This window comes from Carlito syrichta, unplaced genomic scaffold (genome assembly GCF_000164805.1).
Source record: "Carlito syrichta isolate Samal-C Ts95f unplaced genomic scaffold, Tarsius_syrichta-2.0.1 Scaffold305663, whole genome shotgun sequence".
NCBI lineage: Eukaryota > Metazoa > Chordata > Mammalia > Primates > Tarsiidae > Carlito > Carlito syrichta.
In genome coordinates this window covers 147,354-164,209 of record NW_007249759.1, presented here as the reverse complement: position 1 = coordinate 164,209, position 16,856 = coordinate 147,354, and the positions used below count along the sequence as shown (strand labels likewise).

The window sequence follows — 16,856 nt, the reverse complement described above, 5'->3', positions numbered from 1 at the left end:
TCTGGGTGACAGAGTGAGACTCCAACTAAAAAAAAAAAAAAAAGTGATTTATGTATTATTACTAAATTAGTATTCTGAATTTGAGTATTTTTTATGTTTACAATGAGTTTTTTCATCTGTTTTCATTTTGTTAATTAGCATTCTTTTTTCAACTTGATGAACTCCTTAGGTAGCACTTTTTGTAAGGCAGATCTAATGATGATGAAGTCCCACAGCTTTTTTGTCTGGAAAAATTCTTATCTTTCCTTTATTTCAAAGGATAACACTATTGGGTATAGTATTCCTAGTTGGTAGTTTTGTTACTTCAGCACTTTGACAATATCACCCTATTATCTCGTGGCCTGCAAGGTTTCTGATGAGAAATGTACTGATAGTCTTCTGGAGGTTCCCTTTATGTGATGAATTGCTTTTCTCTTGCTTTCAAAATTCTTTTTGTCTCTGACTTTTGATAATTTGATTATAATGTGCCTCAGTAAATATCTCATTATTTTTAAACCTATTTGGAGTTCTTTGGGTTTCATGGATCTAGATATTCATTTTCCTCTCAAATTTGGGATGTATTCTCTTATTATTTCTTTAAATGAGCTTTCTTTCCCCTTTCTCTTTCTCTGTTCCTTCTGGAATTCCCATAATGTGTGTGCTAGTTTGTTTGATGACTTCCATAATTCCTTTAGGCTTTCTTCATTCTTTTTTATTTTTATTCCCCTTACTAGTTAATCTCAAATAACCTATCTTTTTTTTTTAGTTGGAGTCTCACTCTATTGCCTAGGCTGGAGGGCAGTGGCATGCTCATGGCCACCACAGCCTTGATCTACTGGGTAGAGGTGATCCTTCTGCCTCAGCCTTCCAAGTAGCTGGAACTAAAGGCACGTGCCGCCACACCTGACTAATTTTTTATTTATTGTAGAGATGAGGTCTCACCAAGTTGCCCAGACTGGTCTCAAACCCGTGAGCTCAGGCAGTCCTCTCACCTCAGCCTCCCAAAGTGCTGGGATTATAGGCGTGAGCCACTGCATCTGGCCAATAACCAATCTTTTAGCTCACTAATTTTTTTCTTCTGCTCGATCGAGCTCTCTATGAAATTTTTCAGTTCAGTCATTATGTTTCTTAGCTCTAGAATTTCTGTTTGATTCTTTCTAGTGGTTTATATCTCTTTGCTGAACTTTTAATTTGTTCAGATATTATAATCACGCCTGTAATCCCAGCACTTTGGGAGTCGGAAGCAAGAGGATTGCCTGAGCCCAGGCGTTTGAGACCAACCTGAGCAATATGGCGAGACCTCATCTCTACAATAAATTTTTTAAAAAACTAGCTGGGAGTGGTGGCATGAGCCTGTGGTTCCAGCTACTTGGTTGGCTGAGGTGGAAGGATCACTTGAGTCCAGCAGGTCGAGGCTGCAGTGGCCATGAATGTGCTACTGCATTCCAGCCTGGGGACAGAGTGAGACTCTGACTCAAAAAAAAAAAAAAAAAAAGAAATTGGTAAAAAGAAAGAAACCAGGTGCGGTAGCTCATGTCTACAATAATCCCAGCACTTTGGGATGCCGAGGTGAGAATATTGCCTGAGCCCACAGATTTGAGACCAGCCTTGGCAACTTGGTGAGACCTCATCTCTACAATAAATCAAAAAAATTAATCAGGCATGGTGGCACATGCCTGTAGTTCCAGCTACTTGGAAGGCTGAGGTGGAAGGATCGCCTGAACCCAGCAGGTCGAGGCTACAGTGGCTGGGAACGTGCCATGGCACTTCAGCCTGGGTTACAGAGTGAGACTCCAACTCAAAAAAAAAAAAAAAGAGAGAGAGAGAGAAAGAGAACATCAAACAGAGATGAAAAGGAATGGTTTGAAAGCTAGATATCATGAAAATGAGATGTCTTACTTGTTTTACCCCTTCTCAGGTTGATAAAACCACCTGAAAACATGACATATTTTCTTAATAGACTACTGACTATCATCCTTTCCTATCAATTTATCTCCCTTAAATTTTAGTTATTTGCAATAACTAATCTAATCTGGCTAATTTAAAGCAAATTAAAGTGGGGTGGTGGGTAGCAGAGGGATTTACAAAAGTTCTGGTATAGCTTTTATAAAGAAAAAGTTGAACTAAGCTTCACAATGGGAACCAGGGTAGTTTCACTATCCTCAGCAGCATGATCTTCTTAGAGTGTTTTCATATGGTGACTTCACCTATCTTCTCTGTGTTCCATTCAAGTTTCAAATTCTAAGAAACAATCTAGTAACATGTTCCAACCTGTAAAATAGTCATCCATGACCAGGAACACAAGTGGACATGAACAGTGAAGAAGTAATTAATCATTTCATACCTACCTACTATTGGCCATTTAAGTTGTGTAAATGTAGAGCTAGTAAATTGGCACTCATAAATCTGAGAGGAAAGGGGGTCATAGGACTTTGTATTTGATAGGGCTTGATTAAGGCTTTCTCCTTGGCATGTAGTGTTCTAAACAGGTTGAACATCTTTTTATGTAAGGAACCCAAGGGCTTGAAAAATAGGAGATCAATATCCAACCCATTCTCCCTGAGATTTGAAGTTAGAAAGGTTTTTTTGCCAGGCGCAGTGGCTCATGCCTGTAATCCAAGCACTCTGGAGGCAGAGGCTTGAGAACCTGGGCAACTCGGCGAAACCTCATTTCTACAATAAATTAAAAAATTAGCTGGGCATGGTGGTGCATACCTGTGATTCCAGCTACCTGGAAGGTTGAGGCAGAAGAATTACCTGAGCCCAGCAGGTCAAGGCTACAGTGACTATGAGTGTGCCAATGTACTCCAGCCTGGGCAATAGTGAGACTCCAACTCAAAGAAAGATCTAAAGAAAGTTTTTTTGAGGAGTGTCTGATAAATTCCCAGTGGCATAAAGAATAATAAGCCCCTGAAGTAAAATTAACTTGATATGGGACATCTAGGTTCATACCCAGGGCTCTACACAAAAGTCTATGAATTCAAGAAAGTGCATATATGCTCATGGCAGTATTATTCATAATAGACAAAAGGTGGAAACAACCCAAATGTCCATCAACTGATAAATGAATAAACACAATGTGGTATATGCATTCAATGGAATACTCAATCACAAAAAAGAAGGCAGTATCAATACGTGCTGTAATATGGAAGAATCTCAGTGAAATAAAGCATATGCAAAAGGTTAAATATTGTACGATTCCATTTATACAAAATGTCCCTAATAGGTAAATCTGTAGAGATAGAAAACAGACTGGGTACAGTGGCTCACGCCTATAATTCCAGCCCTTTGGGAGGCTGAGGTGAGAGGATTGCCTGAGCTCTTGGGTTCAAGATCAGCCTGGGCAACTTGCCTGATCTTGAACCCAACTTTGGAGAAGAGTGCTCATCTCTACAATAAATCAAAAAATTAGCTGGGCGTGGTGGTGTGTACTTGTAGTTCCAGCTAATTGGAAGGCTGACATGGAAGGATTGCCTGGGCCCAGCAGGTGGATGCTGTGGTGACTGTGAGCGTGCCACTGCACTCCAGCCTGTGTGACAGAGTGATATTCCACCGGGCTTCGTGGCTCAGCCTGTAATCCCACGCCTTTGGGAGGCTGAGGTGAGTGGATTGCCTGAGCCCACGGGTTCGAGACCCGCCTGGGCAGCAAGACCTCATCTCTACAATAAATCAAAAAATCAGCCGGGTGTGGTAGCGCATGCCTGTAATTCCGGCTACTTGGAAGGCTGAGGCGGAAGATCGCCAGAGCCCAGCAGGTCGAGGCTGCGGTGGCCAGGAGCGGCCACTGCACTCCAGTCTGGGTGACAGAGTGAGATTCCAACTAAAATATAAAATGAAATGAAATAAAATAAAATAGTTAATTTCATGTTATGTAAATTCCACCTCAATAAAAATGAAAGAAAAAAATTCTGGAGGAAGAATATTCATGGAAGAAGATGACTTATGCAGGAAACTCTTTAAGACCTAGCTACCTGTGTACATTTGTGCTTTGGAAAGCAGTGACTAAGCAATGAAGAATGAAGTATGAACTGAGAAATCAAGGTGTAACTTTAGTAACAGTGGGATCTGGGCCAACAAACAAACTACCAAAAACTTCTCCAGTTTTCATTCTCATTGGATTTTGGAAAAAGGACTGATCTATGATTGAGAAACCCACCAAATTCTTGAATAACTTTTGGAGAAGAGTGCTCTGTTTATTTTGCATTCTCTAAGCTGACAATTTTGTGTCAAACATCCACCAACCCCTTTTAGCAGTTTCTTAGTTAAGCAGAAGCAGTTAAGGTGAAAGATCCAGAGCCGGGCGCGTTGGCTCAGCCTGTAATCCCAGGACTTTGGGAGGTGGAGGCGAGAGGATTGCCTGAGACCAGCCAGGGCAACTTGGTGAGACCTGTCTCTACAATAAATCACAAAAACTAGCCAGGTGTGGTAGCATGTGTCTGTACTTCCAGCTACTTGGAAGGCTGACGCAGAAGGATCGCCTGAGTCCAGCAGGTTGAGGCTGTGGTGGTCTACAGCATGCCACTGCATTTCAGCCTGGGTGACAAGACTGAAACTCCAACTCAAAAAACAAAAGAAAGATCCAGGTTCAGTAAGTAGGAGCAACCCAGCAGTCAGTCAAGGACAGAGAATGAGGCATCAAAGAGTCTAGCAATAGGAAACATGTTGAAATCTGGGCAGTAATAAGTAGTTGGGTGTAAACCATAAAGTTTGAGAAGAACTCTAGTCTTTAGGAAATGGCTTATATGATGATTTCAGGTGCTATTCCAAAAGTGGGTAAGATAAGGATGTCCATTTTTGCCACTTGTACTCAGTATTGTTCTGAGGACTGTAGCCAGGACAATTTGGCAAGGAAAAGAAAGAAAAGGTATCCAGAATGGAAAGGAAGAAGAAAAATTATCCCTATTTGTGACATGATCTTGTATCTAGAAAATCCTAAGGAATCCACAAAAAATGGTCACAGCTAATAAATGAGTAAGGCTGTAGGATGCAGAATGTTAAGAATTCAACTTTATTTCTGTACACTAGTAATAAATAGTGCAAAAAAGAATTTTTTTTTTTTTTTGAGTTGGAGTCTCACTCTGTCGCTCAGACTGGAGTGCAGTGGCCACTCACGGCTACCGCAGCCTCGACCTGCTGGGCTCCAGCGATCCTTCCGCCTCAGCCTTGCAAGTAGCCAGAATTACAGGCATGCACTACCACGCCTGGCTGATTTTTTTATTTATTGTAGAGATGAAGTCTCACTGCCCAGGCGGGTCTTGAACCCACAGGCTCAGGCAGTCCACTCACCTCAGCCTCCCAAAGGGTTTACAGGCTGAGCCACCGAGCCCGGCTGCAAAAAAGAATTTTTATGTATTTTTTTGAGTTGGAGTCTCTGTCACCAGGCTGGAGCGCAGTGGCACACTCACAGCCACTGCAGCCTCAACCTGCTGAGCTCAGGTAATCCTTCCGCATCAGCTTTCCAAGTAGCTGGAATTACATGTGCCACCACGCCTGGCTAATTTTTCTTTTTTGATTTATTGTAGAGATGAGGTCTCACCAAGTTGCCCACGCTGGCCTCGAACCCATGGGCTCAGGCAATCCTTTCATCTCGGCCTCCCAAAGTGTTGGGATTATAGGTGTGAGCCACTGTGCCTAGCCGCAAAAAGGAATTTAAATAATTTTATCTACAATATCATCAAAACAAATAAAATAATTAGGAATAAATTTAACCAAAGGAAAGTAAGACTTGTACACCAAAAACTATGAAACTTTGCTGAAAGAAACTAAAGAAGATCTAAATAAATAGCAAAGTATTCTGTGTTCATGGATTCAAAGACATAAAATTGTCAAATTACAGTACTCCTCAAATCAATCTACAGATTTAATACAATCTCTATTAAAATTATAATAGTCTTATATACAGAAGTAGGAAAGTCAATACTAAAAGTAATGTGGACTTTTGAGGAATCCCCAATAGCCAAGACAATCTTGAAAAACAACTAGAGGATTCATACTTCCAGATTTCAAAAATTACTACAAAACTACAGTAATCAAATATGGGACCAGTGACATCAGCAATATGGTGGAATAGGACTTTCCAGTGCTTGTTCCCTTGCAGAAACATCCACTTGACCTACTATTCACAAACACCTTCACAAAAGTTAAGAAGCCAGGTGAGAAATTATAGCACCTGAGTGTAACACAGAAATAAGATGCAGCCTGGGTGTGGTGGCTCATGCCTGTACTCCCAGTACTTTGCGAGGCTGAGGCAAGAGGATTGCCTGAGTCCAGGGGCTCCAGACCAGCCTGGGCCACTTGGTAAGACCTTGTCTCTACAATAAATAAAAAAATTAGCCAGGTATGGTGGCACACACCATAGTTCCAGCTACTTGGAAGGCTGAGGCGGAAGGGTCATCTGAGCCCAGCAGGTCGCTGCTGCAGTGGCTTGAGTGTACCACTGCACTCCAGCCTGGGCAACAGAGTGAGACTCCAACTCAAAAAACAACAACAAAACAAACAAAAAACAACTGCTGAACACTCAGTGCTGTGTGGGCAGGTACATTGTCATGGTGAAAGAACCAGTCACCTGTTGCCACAACTCAGGATGTTTCTTCCACAAATCGTGATGCAACCTTCTCAATTCCAGATAAGAACTTTGGTTGACTGTTTGATCCAGAGGAACAAATTTCGAGTGTGCTACAAGGGGCCCACCCTCCAAAAGATAATTCCAGTTTTTGGGGAGTTCCCTCTCATACTGAATACCACTGAACTGTACACTTGAGAATGGATGAGATGGTAATTTGTATGCGCATTTTGCCACCATTTTTTGGAAGAAAAAACACACTTTGCTGGGCTCCACCCCTATATTTGGATTTAGTAGATAAACAGTAGGACTGAGAATCTGCTGATGTTGCTCATCCAGGGAAGACACTTTAAGAACCACTGACTTAAGGTATAATGGAGAAACAAGATGGAAGGAATTTGGGAATCTAGATCTCTGCATATCAAAGGACAGAGTTGCCTTTTCCCCCTGGGCTACAAACCTACCTACAGACTGTTATGAAGTAAAGAAACAGACTTCAATCTTGTTTGCACTTTTGTGTTTATTTAAAGGGGCTTTTTTACAGCACTTGAGCCTATAACTTAATTAGCACTAGTCCATTGTAGAGAAAATAGGCATCTCAAAGTCAATGAATTCACAGTTGCTGTGTGCTGTGGTTTAAATATGGTTTTTCTCCACCAAAACTTGTTGAAAGTTGATCCTTTTTGTGGTAATGTTGGGAGATGGGGCCTAATGGGAGGTGTTTGTGTCATAGGGGGCGGATCCTTTTTGGGTAGATTAATGCCCTCCCTTATGGGTGAGTGACTTCTTGCTCTCAAGGGAATGGATTAGTTTCTGCAAGAGTGGGTTGTTCCAGACTCTTCCAGAGTGTTTCGCAGTATTTTTTCTTTTTTTTTGAGTTGGAGTCTCACTCTGTTGCCTAGGCTGGAGTGCAGTGGCACACTCATGGTCACCCCAGCATCAACCTGCTGGGCTCCGGTGATCCTTCTGCTTCAGCCTTCCAAGTAGCCGGAACTACAGGCGCACACTACCAGGTCTGGCTAATTTTTAAAAATTTATTGTAGAGATGAGGTCTCGACAAATTGCCCAGACTGGTCTCGAACCCGTGGGCTCAGGCAGGCCCCTCACCTCAGCCTCCCAAAGTGCTCAGATTACAGGTTTGAGTCAACCTGTCCAGCCATTTTTTTTTTTTTAGTCAGAGTTTCACTCTGTTGCCCAGGCTGCAGTGCAGCAGCACAATCACTGTTACCTGGGGGCTTCCTCAGTTTTCTCTTGCTTCCTTTTATACCATGTGATCTCTTTGCACATGCCTGGTCCCCTTCCACTTTCTGCTATGAGTGTAAATAGCATACGGTTATCACCAGAAGTCAAGCAGATGCTGGCACCATGCTTCGTGAATTTCCCAGCCTGAAGAACCATGAATCAAATAAAACTTCACATAAATTACTCAGTATCAGGTATTCTATTACAGCAACACAAAACACTAAGATGCGATGGAACACTCAGATGAAGATGTCAGCAACACCTGTGAGGAAACATCAGATATTAGAGCTGAAAAATAATAGATTTGGTGGGTTTTACTATATAGTTTTTGAAGTGTATGGATGAGATTCTCTAATGCATGATTTCTGCAACTGCTGCAACATTACATAACAGACTTGGTGGCTTAAAATAACCAAAATGTATTCTCTTATGGTTCTGGAAGCCAAAAGATTGAAATCTGTTTCATTAGGTTATGATCAAGGTGTTAACAGGGCTGTGCTGCTTCTGAAGGCTCTAAAGAATTCATTCCTTGTTTCCAGCTTCTGGTGGTTGTCAGCATTGCTTGGGTTGTAGCTGCCTCATTTCAATGTTCAAGATCTTCATCTTCAAATCTCTGTTTCATCTTTACATTGCCTTCTCCCACTTCTCTGTCAAATCTCCCTCTCCCTTCCTTTTAAAATGATACATGTCAGCCGGGCGTGATGGCTCACACCTATAATCCCAACACTTTGGGAGGCCGAAGTGAGAGGACTGCCTGAGCCCACAGGTTCGAGACCAGCCTAGGCAACTGAGTGAGACCTCATCTCCGCAATAAATCAAAAAATTAGCCAGGCATGGTGGTGCATGCCTGTAGTACCAGCTACTTGGAAGGCTGAAGTGGAAGGAATGCCTCAGCCCAGCAGGTCAAGGCTACGTTTGTTGTGAGCGTGCCACTGCACTCTAGCCTGGGTGACAGAGTGACACTGACTCAAAAAAAAAAAAAAAAAAAAAGGATACATATTACATGTGCTGACTTTTAGTGCCCCAAAAGATAATCCAGGATAATCGCCCCATCTCAAAACATTTAATTGCATATGCAAAGACCCTTTTTCTAAATAAGATAACATTTGTAGGTTTTAGAAACTAGGACCTGATGTCTTCAGCTGTCATTATTCATCTTGCTACTCCCAGGGAGATTGTACAGTGTAAAATGAGAAGAGAATTAAAGGCAAAAATCTGAGGGAAAGATTTTAAAGGAATTGGTAAAAACCATACCCGTCCTGAGTGTTCAGCAGTTTCTGATCAACAACGGCATGACCTCCCCCGCATACCCTACCCTTCCTATTTACCTGATCTCACCCCAATAAACTTTTTTTTGTTGTTTCTTCAGGTGAAAAAGTCTGCAAAGGAAAACATTTTGCTTACGTGGAAGAGGTGAAACAAGAAACAGCAAAAACACTAAAAGTCATCAAAATTGATAAGGTCACTAAATCACTCTATCAAAAAGACACCTGCACACACGTGCTTATTGCCGCATTATTCACAACAGCAAAAATATGGAACCAGCCAGGCTCGGTGGCTCAGCCTGTAGTCCCACGCTTTGGGAGGCTGAGATGAGTGGATTGCCTGAGCCCACGGGTTCGAGACCCGCATGGGCAACTTGGCGAAACCTCATCTCTACAATAAATCAAAAACTAGCTGGGCGTGGTAGCACGTGCCTGTAGTTCCAGCTACTTGGAAGGCTGAGGCAGAAGGATCACCGGAGCCCAGCAGGTCGAGGCTGCGGTGGCCGAGAGCGGCCACTGCACTCCAGTCTGGACGACAGAGTGAGACTCCAACTCAAAAAAAAAAAAAAAAATGGAACCAACCCAGATGCTCATCAGAAATGAACTGGATAAAGAAAATGTGGTATATATGCATGATGGAATGATATGTAGCCATAAAGAACAACAAAATTATGGCCTTCACAGCAACTTGGATGCAGTTGGAGATTATCATACTAAGTGAATTATCACAGAAACAAAGAACTGAATACATGTTCTCACTCATAAGTACAAATGTGGACTGGCAGATGCTGGATACTGCTAGATGAGGGAGGGTGGGAGGAAAGAGGAGAAGGGGCACATAGCAACACAAAGGGTACCTGGTCCATTATCAAGGGGAGAGAGGACCAGCTGGAAGCCCAAACTTCACGTACATGCAGCCTACTTTTTAGAGTTGTGTACCCCACAACTCTAAAATAAATTTTAAAATGTTAAAAACACACAAAACAGGTCGGGCTTGGTGGCCCAGCCTGTAATCTCAGCACTTAAGGTGCCAAGGTGAGAGGACTGCCTGAGCCCACGGGTTTGAGACTAGCCTGGACAACTTGGTGAGACCTCGTCTCTACAATAAATCAAAAATTAGCCAGCCATGGAAGCGCATGCCTGTAGTTCCGGCTACTTGGAAGGCTAAGGTGGAAGGATTGCCTAAGTCAGCAGGTCAACGCTCGGGTGACCATGAGCGTACCACTGTACTCCAGCCTGGGCGACAGTGTGAAACTCCAACTCAAAAAAAAAAACCCTAAAACAAAATTGATGAGTTCAAAAACTTTTGAGCAGTAGAAAAAGCATCTTGACACATATATTGCATCAGAGTACTTTGAAAATGACTGACGTTTGAACATGCAAGGATACATAATTTTTTTATAAATACATTTTTGAGGGTCCCCTTGTATATTCACACTACTGAGCAGCCATCACCACTATGTATCTCCAAAACTTTTTTCATCTTCCACACCTGAAACTCTATATCCATTAAACAATAACTCACTGTTTCCTCCTGCCCCCATCCCTGGGCAATCACCACCACTCTACTTTGTTTCTATGAATTTATTTATTACTTATTTTATTTATTTATTTATTTATTGAGTTGGAGTCTCACTCTGTCGCTCAGACTGGAGTGCAGTGGCCGCTCCCGGCCACCACAGCCTCGCCTGCTGGGCTCCGGCGATCCTTCCACCTCAGCCTTCCGATTAGCTGGAACTACAGGAGCACGCTACCACGCCCAGCTAATTTTTTGATTTATTGTAGAGATGAGCTTTCGCCAAGTTGCCCAGGCAGGTCTCGAACCCGCGGGCTAAGGCAATCCACTCACTTCAGCCCCCCAAAGGCTCAGGATTACAGGCTGAGCCACCGAGCCCGGCTTGCTTCTATAAATTGAACAACTCTACATACCTCGTGTAAGTGGAATTATTTAGTACCTGTTCTTTGTAACTGGCTTATTAACATAATATCTTCAAGGTTCATCTGTGTATAGTGTATGGTCTGACCCAATAAATCAGCTGCTATCCCTTGTGGCCAATTAAAGATGAGAGGCAGAAGCTGGCAGAAAAGGGAGTGCTTAATTTCTATAATAGGTTATGGGGAGATAGGTTGACATAATTACCAAAACAAAAAAATCCCATTCTCAGCAACACATATTCATTCCAGTATTAATACCCTAAATTCATAGCCATTTACCCATCCTGAGTTTGAAGCCTATGTGCAGTTTTAAATGACTAAAGATTTATATTAACATTTTTTTAATATGTGACCACCGATGTGACACAAAATCTTCTGATCATGCTGACATTTTACGTAACATTTTGGAATTTACCATGTTTTTTTACAGTTTAGAGGAAGGGGCAGGCAGTTGCAACGTTTGGAAGGGAAAGTCACAACATTCAAAATGATAGCTTTAAATGGTTTTAAAACATAAGTGTAATCATCTCCTCTTCCCAAAGCCATGGTCTGTAATAGTGTGATGTCCTCATATTCACACATGAAGGGGAGGTGGGCAATGCCAACACCAGGCTTTCAGTCACACACCTGCCAGTCTTGGACCATTCTTTTATGTCTCCTAATTATTAGGTAGTCTAGTTGTTTTTTTTCCTTCAGCACCAGCAATGGCTTACTAGATAAAATAGGCCAGTTGGACAAGGCTGTGCTAGGAGGGGAGAAGGGGTGTGGGGGATAGGAAAAATGTGCATTTTGAATTCAAGTGGCTTCTAAATTCAGCTCAACTCAATGACAAAGGAAAGCTTCTTAATACAAGTTTTCAATTATTTTCTAAATGACTGTTCCAGTACAACCAAAATGGCCTCTTTTCAGCCTGTAAAAATAACATGTCATAATTTTCTTCTTCTTTTTTTTTTTTTCAGTTGGAGTCTCACAGCCACCCCAGCATCCGGCGATCCTTCTGCCTCAGCCTTCCAAGTAGCTGGAGCTACAAGAACACGCTACTACACCCAGCTAATTTTTGATTTACTGTAGAGACGAAGTCTCACTAAGTTCCCTGGGCTGGTCTCAAGCCCGTGGGCTCAGGCAATCCACTTGCCTTGGCCTCCCAAAGTGCTGGGATTACAGGCCGAGCCACCGAGCCCAATCCCTTCCTTTTAAGACTAAATAATATTCCATTGCATGTACACACCACATTTCGTTCATCCCTTTGACACTGTCCCAAGAAAATATAAGATTAAGGAGAAAAAATCCAACTAGGCTTGCTGTACAACCAGCAGTAATAATTAAGCCAGTTTGTCCCTTGGCCCACTTCCTTGTAGCTGGTAGCTGCTTACTACCCCAGGACGGCATAGTCCTTGTCACAACTTTTTGTTCCTTTTCTGTTCTATAGATAAAATTAAAGACATTGTGACATTGTGAGGTGATAACCTTTCCATCGGGGTTTCTCCTTTAGGTTTCTAATACCAATAAAACTACCAATGCCAGCTGGTCTGAAGGGCTCAGCCAGGAGCTGACTCATGGAAGAGTATAGTTTCTGCATCCTGATCATTTCATCCCCCTTACCCCAACCAATCAACAAGCCCAATTTTCCAGCCCCTCACCCTCTACAACCCTCCTAAAAGACCCTTGACCAGAACTCCTTGAGGAAACAGATTTGTTGCTTGATTATTCGTTTCCTCACTTAGTGGTCTTTTTTTTTTTTTTTTTTTTTTGAGTTGGAGTCTCACTCTGTTGCCCAGACTGGAGTGCAGTGGCATGCTCACGGCCACCACAGCCTCGACCTGCTGGGCTCTGGTGATCCTTCTGCCTCAGCCTTCCAAGTAGCCAGAACCATAGGTGCATGCTACCATGCCCAGCTAATATTTGATTTATTGTAGAGATGAGGTCTCACCAAGTTGCCCAGGCGGATCTTGAACCCGCAGGCTCAGGCAATCCACTCACCTCGACCTCCCAAAGCACTGGGATTACAGGCTGAGCCACCGAGCCTGGCCTGGTGGTCTTATTAAACTCCTTTGCAGCAAACCACATTGTTCATCCACAGGAAAACATTTGGGCTGTTTCCACCTGTTGGCTAGAGTAATGCAGCTATAAACACAGGTATCTCTTTGATTCTTTAGGATATACACCCAGATGTGGAACTGCTAAATCATACAGCAATTCTACATTTTTTTAAAGTTGGGGGTCTCACTCACTGTCACCTAGGCTAGAGTGCAGTGGCACAATCACAGTTCACTGCAGCGTCAAACTCCTGGGCTCAGGCAGGCCTTCTGCCTCAGTCTCCTTAGTAGCTGGGACCACAGGTACATGCCAGCATGCTCGGGTAATTTTTTGATATTTTGTAGAGATGAAGTCTTGCTATGTTGCCCAGGCTCGTCTCAAAGCTCCCGGGCAATCCTCCCACTTCAGTCTCCCAAAGTGCTGAGATTACAGGCATGAGCCACTGCATTCGGCTGGCAATTCTATTTTTGATTTTTTTAGGCACAACTATGTTATGCAAAGTGTCTTTTAACAAGCACTCCATGATTCTGATGCATGCTAAAGTTTGAGAACCACTATCCTAGAATATGGTCTTTATTTTCAGGGTGAAGATTGATGGAAGTCCATGTCCATGTCCCAATCCATGAAGCAGGAAAGAGAGAAAGCAGAAGCAAGCAATATTCTTTTAAGTAACATAGAAGTTACTTAACTTATTTCCACTGACATTCCATTGGCAAGAACTTAATCTCACGACCACGTTTCACGGCAAGAGTATCAAAGCTAAAATGTATTACTGCGGATGAAGATAAATGGATTTTGGGGGACAAAAATGGTCTGCCAGGAGACTCCTGCTCCTATATTCCTAATATTGGTTGTGGTACCACCATCCTCCCAGGAATTTACTATCAGAAATCTGGGGATCATCACTGACACCATCTTCTCCTAACCCCATATCTAATCATTAGGTACTTCTACATCTGGTGGTTCTACCTTTTTTTTTCTTTTTGAGTAGGAGTTTCACTGTTGCCCAGGCTAGAGTACAGTGGCATCCTCACGGTCACCGCAGCCTCAACCTGCTGGGCTCAAGCAATCCTTCCACCTCAGCCTTCCAAGTAGCTGGAACTACAGGTGTGTGCCACTACCCCCGGTTAATTTTCTTTTTTTTTTTTTTTTTTTAGTTGGATTCTCACTCTGTTGCCCAGGCTGGAGTGCAGTGGCATGCTCCCAGTCAGTGCAACTTTGACCTGCTGGGCTCAGGTGATCCTTCCGTCTCAGCCTTCCAAGTAGCTGGAACGACAGGTATGTGGCACCATGCCCAGCTAATTTTTTTTATTTATTGTAGAGATGAGGTCTCACCAAGTGGCCCAGGCTGGTCTCAAACCCATGGACTCAGGCAATCTTCTCACCTCAGCCTCCCAAAGTTCTGGGATTACAGGCGTGAGTTACCGTGCCTGCTCAAAATACTAATTTTATGACTGAAAAAGTGGCTAAGGTTTTTGTTCATTTTTGAACTCTCTTTTTTGTAACAAATGGAAACAAGTACACAATTCAAGAAAGGGGAACAGATTGAGGCTATTATGGCTTTCAAAACGGACAGAACATTTTAGCTGATACCAAAGAAGTGCCACCCCATAACCAAGAGTCCACTGTATCCGACAGATATATACACCCTTCAGCAAATGCAACCAAGGGCGAGTGAAGAGTTAAGTTGTATCCTCTAACGATCCCGATCAGCACACTCCTGCTGCATCTGAAGCAATTAGCAAACACGTAGTAGTTGCTAATATTTGTAAGTAAATGCCTCTGGTATCCCATCCCTAAAGACAGTAGCATGAAACAGATATTCAAAAGGCTACAGGGGACGGGCAGGTGATACACATGAGTAAAAGAGTCATTGAGGGCCTGTCATATGGGAGGGTACATAACCCATCTCCAGGTTCGTTTTCTTAACGTCTTCATATAACGATCTCCCCAGCGTCCTGTTCTATCCCAACAAAATATAAAACACTTTCCTCCTGTCTCCCTTCAGTTACGCCAGTCTTTAGTTCACTGGGGATAGCTAAGTCGTGTCCAAGGTACAATCCCAAAGCGAAACTGCCCAGAATTGACCTCATTTTAACACTTATTCCAGCAGTAAACATCTCCTCTCTAAATTCGGCTTTTGTAGACTTTACCACGAAGCTTCAGCGCGACGTTTGCCAGGAGCTCTGTTTCAAGAAGCTGCCCTCCCGTCCCGCAACACAAACGACCGCCGGGAGGCCAGGCGGCCCGCCGGCTTTAGTCTGCCTTCGGCAGGAGAGTGGAAACGCCGAAGGCAAGCGTTCCTAAGAGGGGTGGGAGGAGGTAGGAGAAAGATGGAGAGCCAAAGCACCCCCAGGTCAGGACCTGCCGAGGAGAAGCCGGTCCCCAGTCACCCTTCTCGGCCGGAGTTCGCGCGGGAACACAGCGTCGCGAGGAGAAACACCCCAGAGGCCGGGAAAAGGCTGACGTAGCGGCTGACGCTCCGCATAGGCAAGACGCCGCGGGAGACTGATTGTCACCGCAGGGCCTAGCGAGAGGGGCGGGGCGGAGCGGTCGCTCAAAGCGCTTGCGCAGAGAGCCGATTTCCTGGGCCCCCGTTGGGAGCAAAACGTAACGCCGAGCGCCCGAGGCCCACCGTGTGCGCAGGCGCACTCAGCGATCTCCGGCTTCACAGAGCACAGCTTCCCGCGCAGGCCTAGGGGCGGGGCCTCGGGGGCGGGGTCCAGGGGCAGGGCTAAATGCAGAGGGAAGGTGGGCCTTTCACTCGCGCACCGCCGCTACTGTCGCCGTCGGCTGTTCTGACCTACGAAAGTCATGTTACCCAACACCGGGTAAGGGGTCGGGAGTGTCGCGGGGAGAGACCCGGCCGGGCAGAGTGCACATTTTGGTGGGACAGCGGTGGATCTCCTGGGCTGGCTCTGGCCGGGCGGTGGGAGGGTCAGTGAAGCTGCAGGAGTGCGCTCTGAACTCTGGTCCGCGCTGGACCCTGTGCACCTAGAACGTTCAGGAACGCGTGAAAAGTAACCCAAAGTTTTGCATTACAGAGTGGCAGCAGTATAAAAGATTCTGGCACAGGTAAAGTGTCGAGAGTGGGTTCCCCTACCGCCCCCAGTGCTGGCCCTACCTTGAGGTTTGCGATAGCTGCGTGACAAGCTGAATGTGTGGCAAGTTCTAGGTGAAAGGTGACTGGAACAGCCCGTGAGCTTAAGGAGTTTCCACTTATTCGGAGCTCTCAATTCTAGAATAATTACACAGTGGGCTGTTTAACAAGTGATTTCCCAAGTAACAACAAATTAAACTGATCTTAAAATATGAATATGTTTAGGGAGTTTTTTTCACCCTAAAAAGATGTGACAGACCGGGTGCGGTGGCACAGCCTGTAATCCCAGCACTTTGGGAGACCGAGGAGGGAGGATTGCCGGAGCCCAGGGATTCGAGACCAGCCGGGATAACTTGGCGCGACCTCGTCTCTACAATAAAAATCAGAAAATTAGCCGGGTGCTGTAGCGCGCATCTGTAGTTCCAGCTAATTGGAAGGCTGAGGCGGAGGATCGCCTGAGCCCAGCTGGTCGAAGCTGGCTGTGAGCAGCTTGCCACTGCACTCCAGCCTGGGCCACCGAGTGAGACTCCAATTCAAAAAAAAAATTAAATGTACAATACGAATAAAATTTGTCATCTCAACCATTTTAAGTGTACGGTTAAAACGTGAAGTATATCCATATCGTTGAGCAATAGAACTCCAGAACTTTTCATCTGCAAAATGGAAACGGTACCAGCTTTAAACAACTCCCCATTTCCCCCTCTCCCCAGGCCCTGGCAACCTTCATTCTTCTTTC

General features: G+C 44.2%; 1 protein-coding gene across 4 annotated transcripts in view; it reads left to right on the top strand.

Moving 5' to 3' along the window:
- The first annotated feature begins 15,632 nt into the window (after positions 1-15,632).
- The window catches only part of HSDL2 (hydroxysteroid dehydrogenase like 2), a 74,782-nt gene continuing 73,558 nt past the window's right edge, over positions 15,633-16,856 (top strand). Inside the window, exon 1 of one of the 4 annotated variants that reach the window (XM_008062202.2) lies at positions 15,633-15,851. In XM_008062202.2, the coding sequence (XP_008060393.1) occupies positions 15,835-15,851 (17 nt within the window). In that variant the 5' untranslated portion in view covers positions 15,633-15,834. The remainder of the gene's footprint in view (positions 15,852-16,856) is intronic. The other 3 variants (XM_008062201.1, XM_021714551.1, XM_008062204.1) reach the window with 3 other exon arrangements.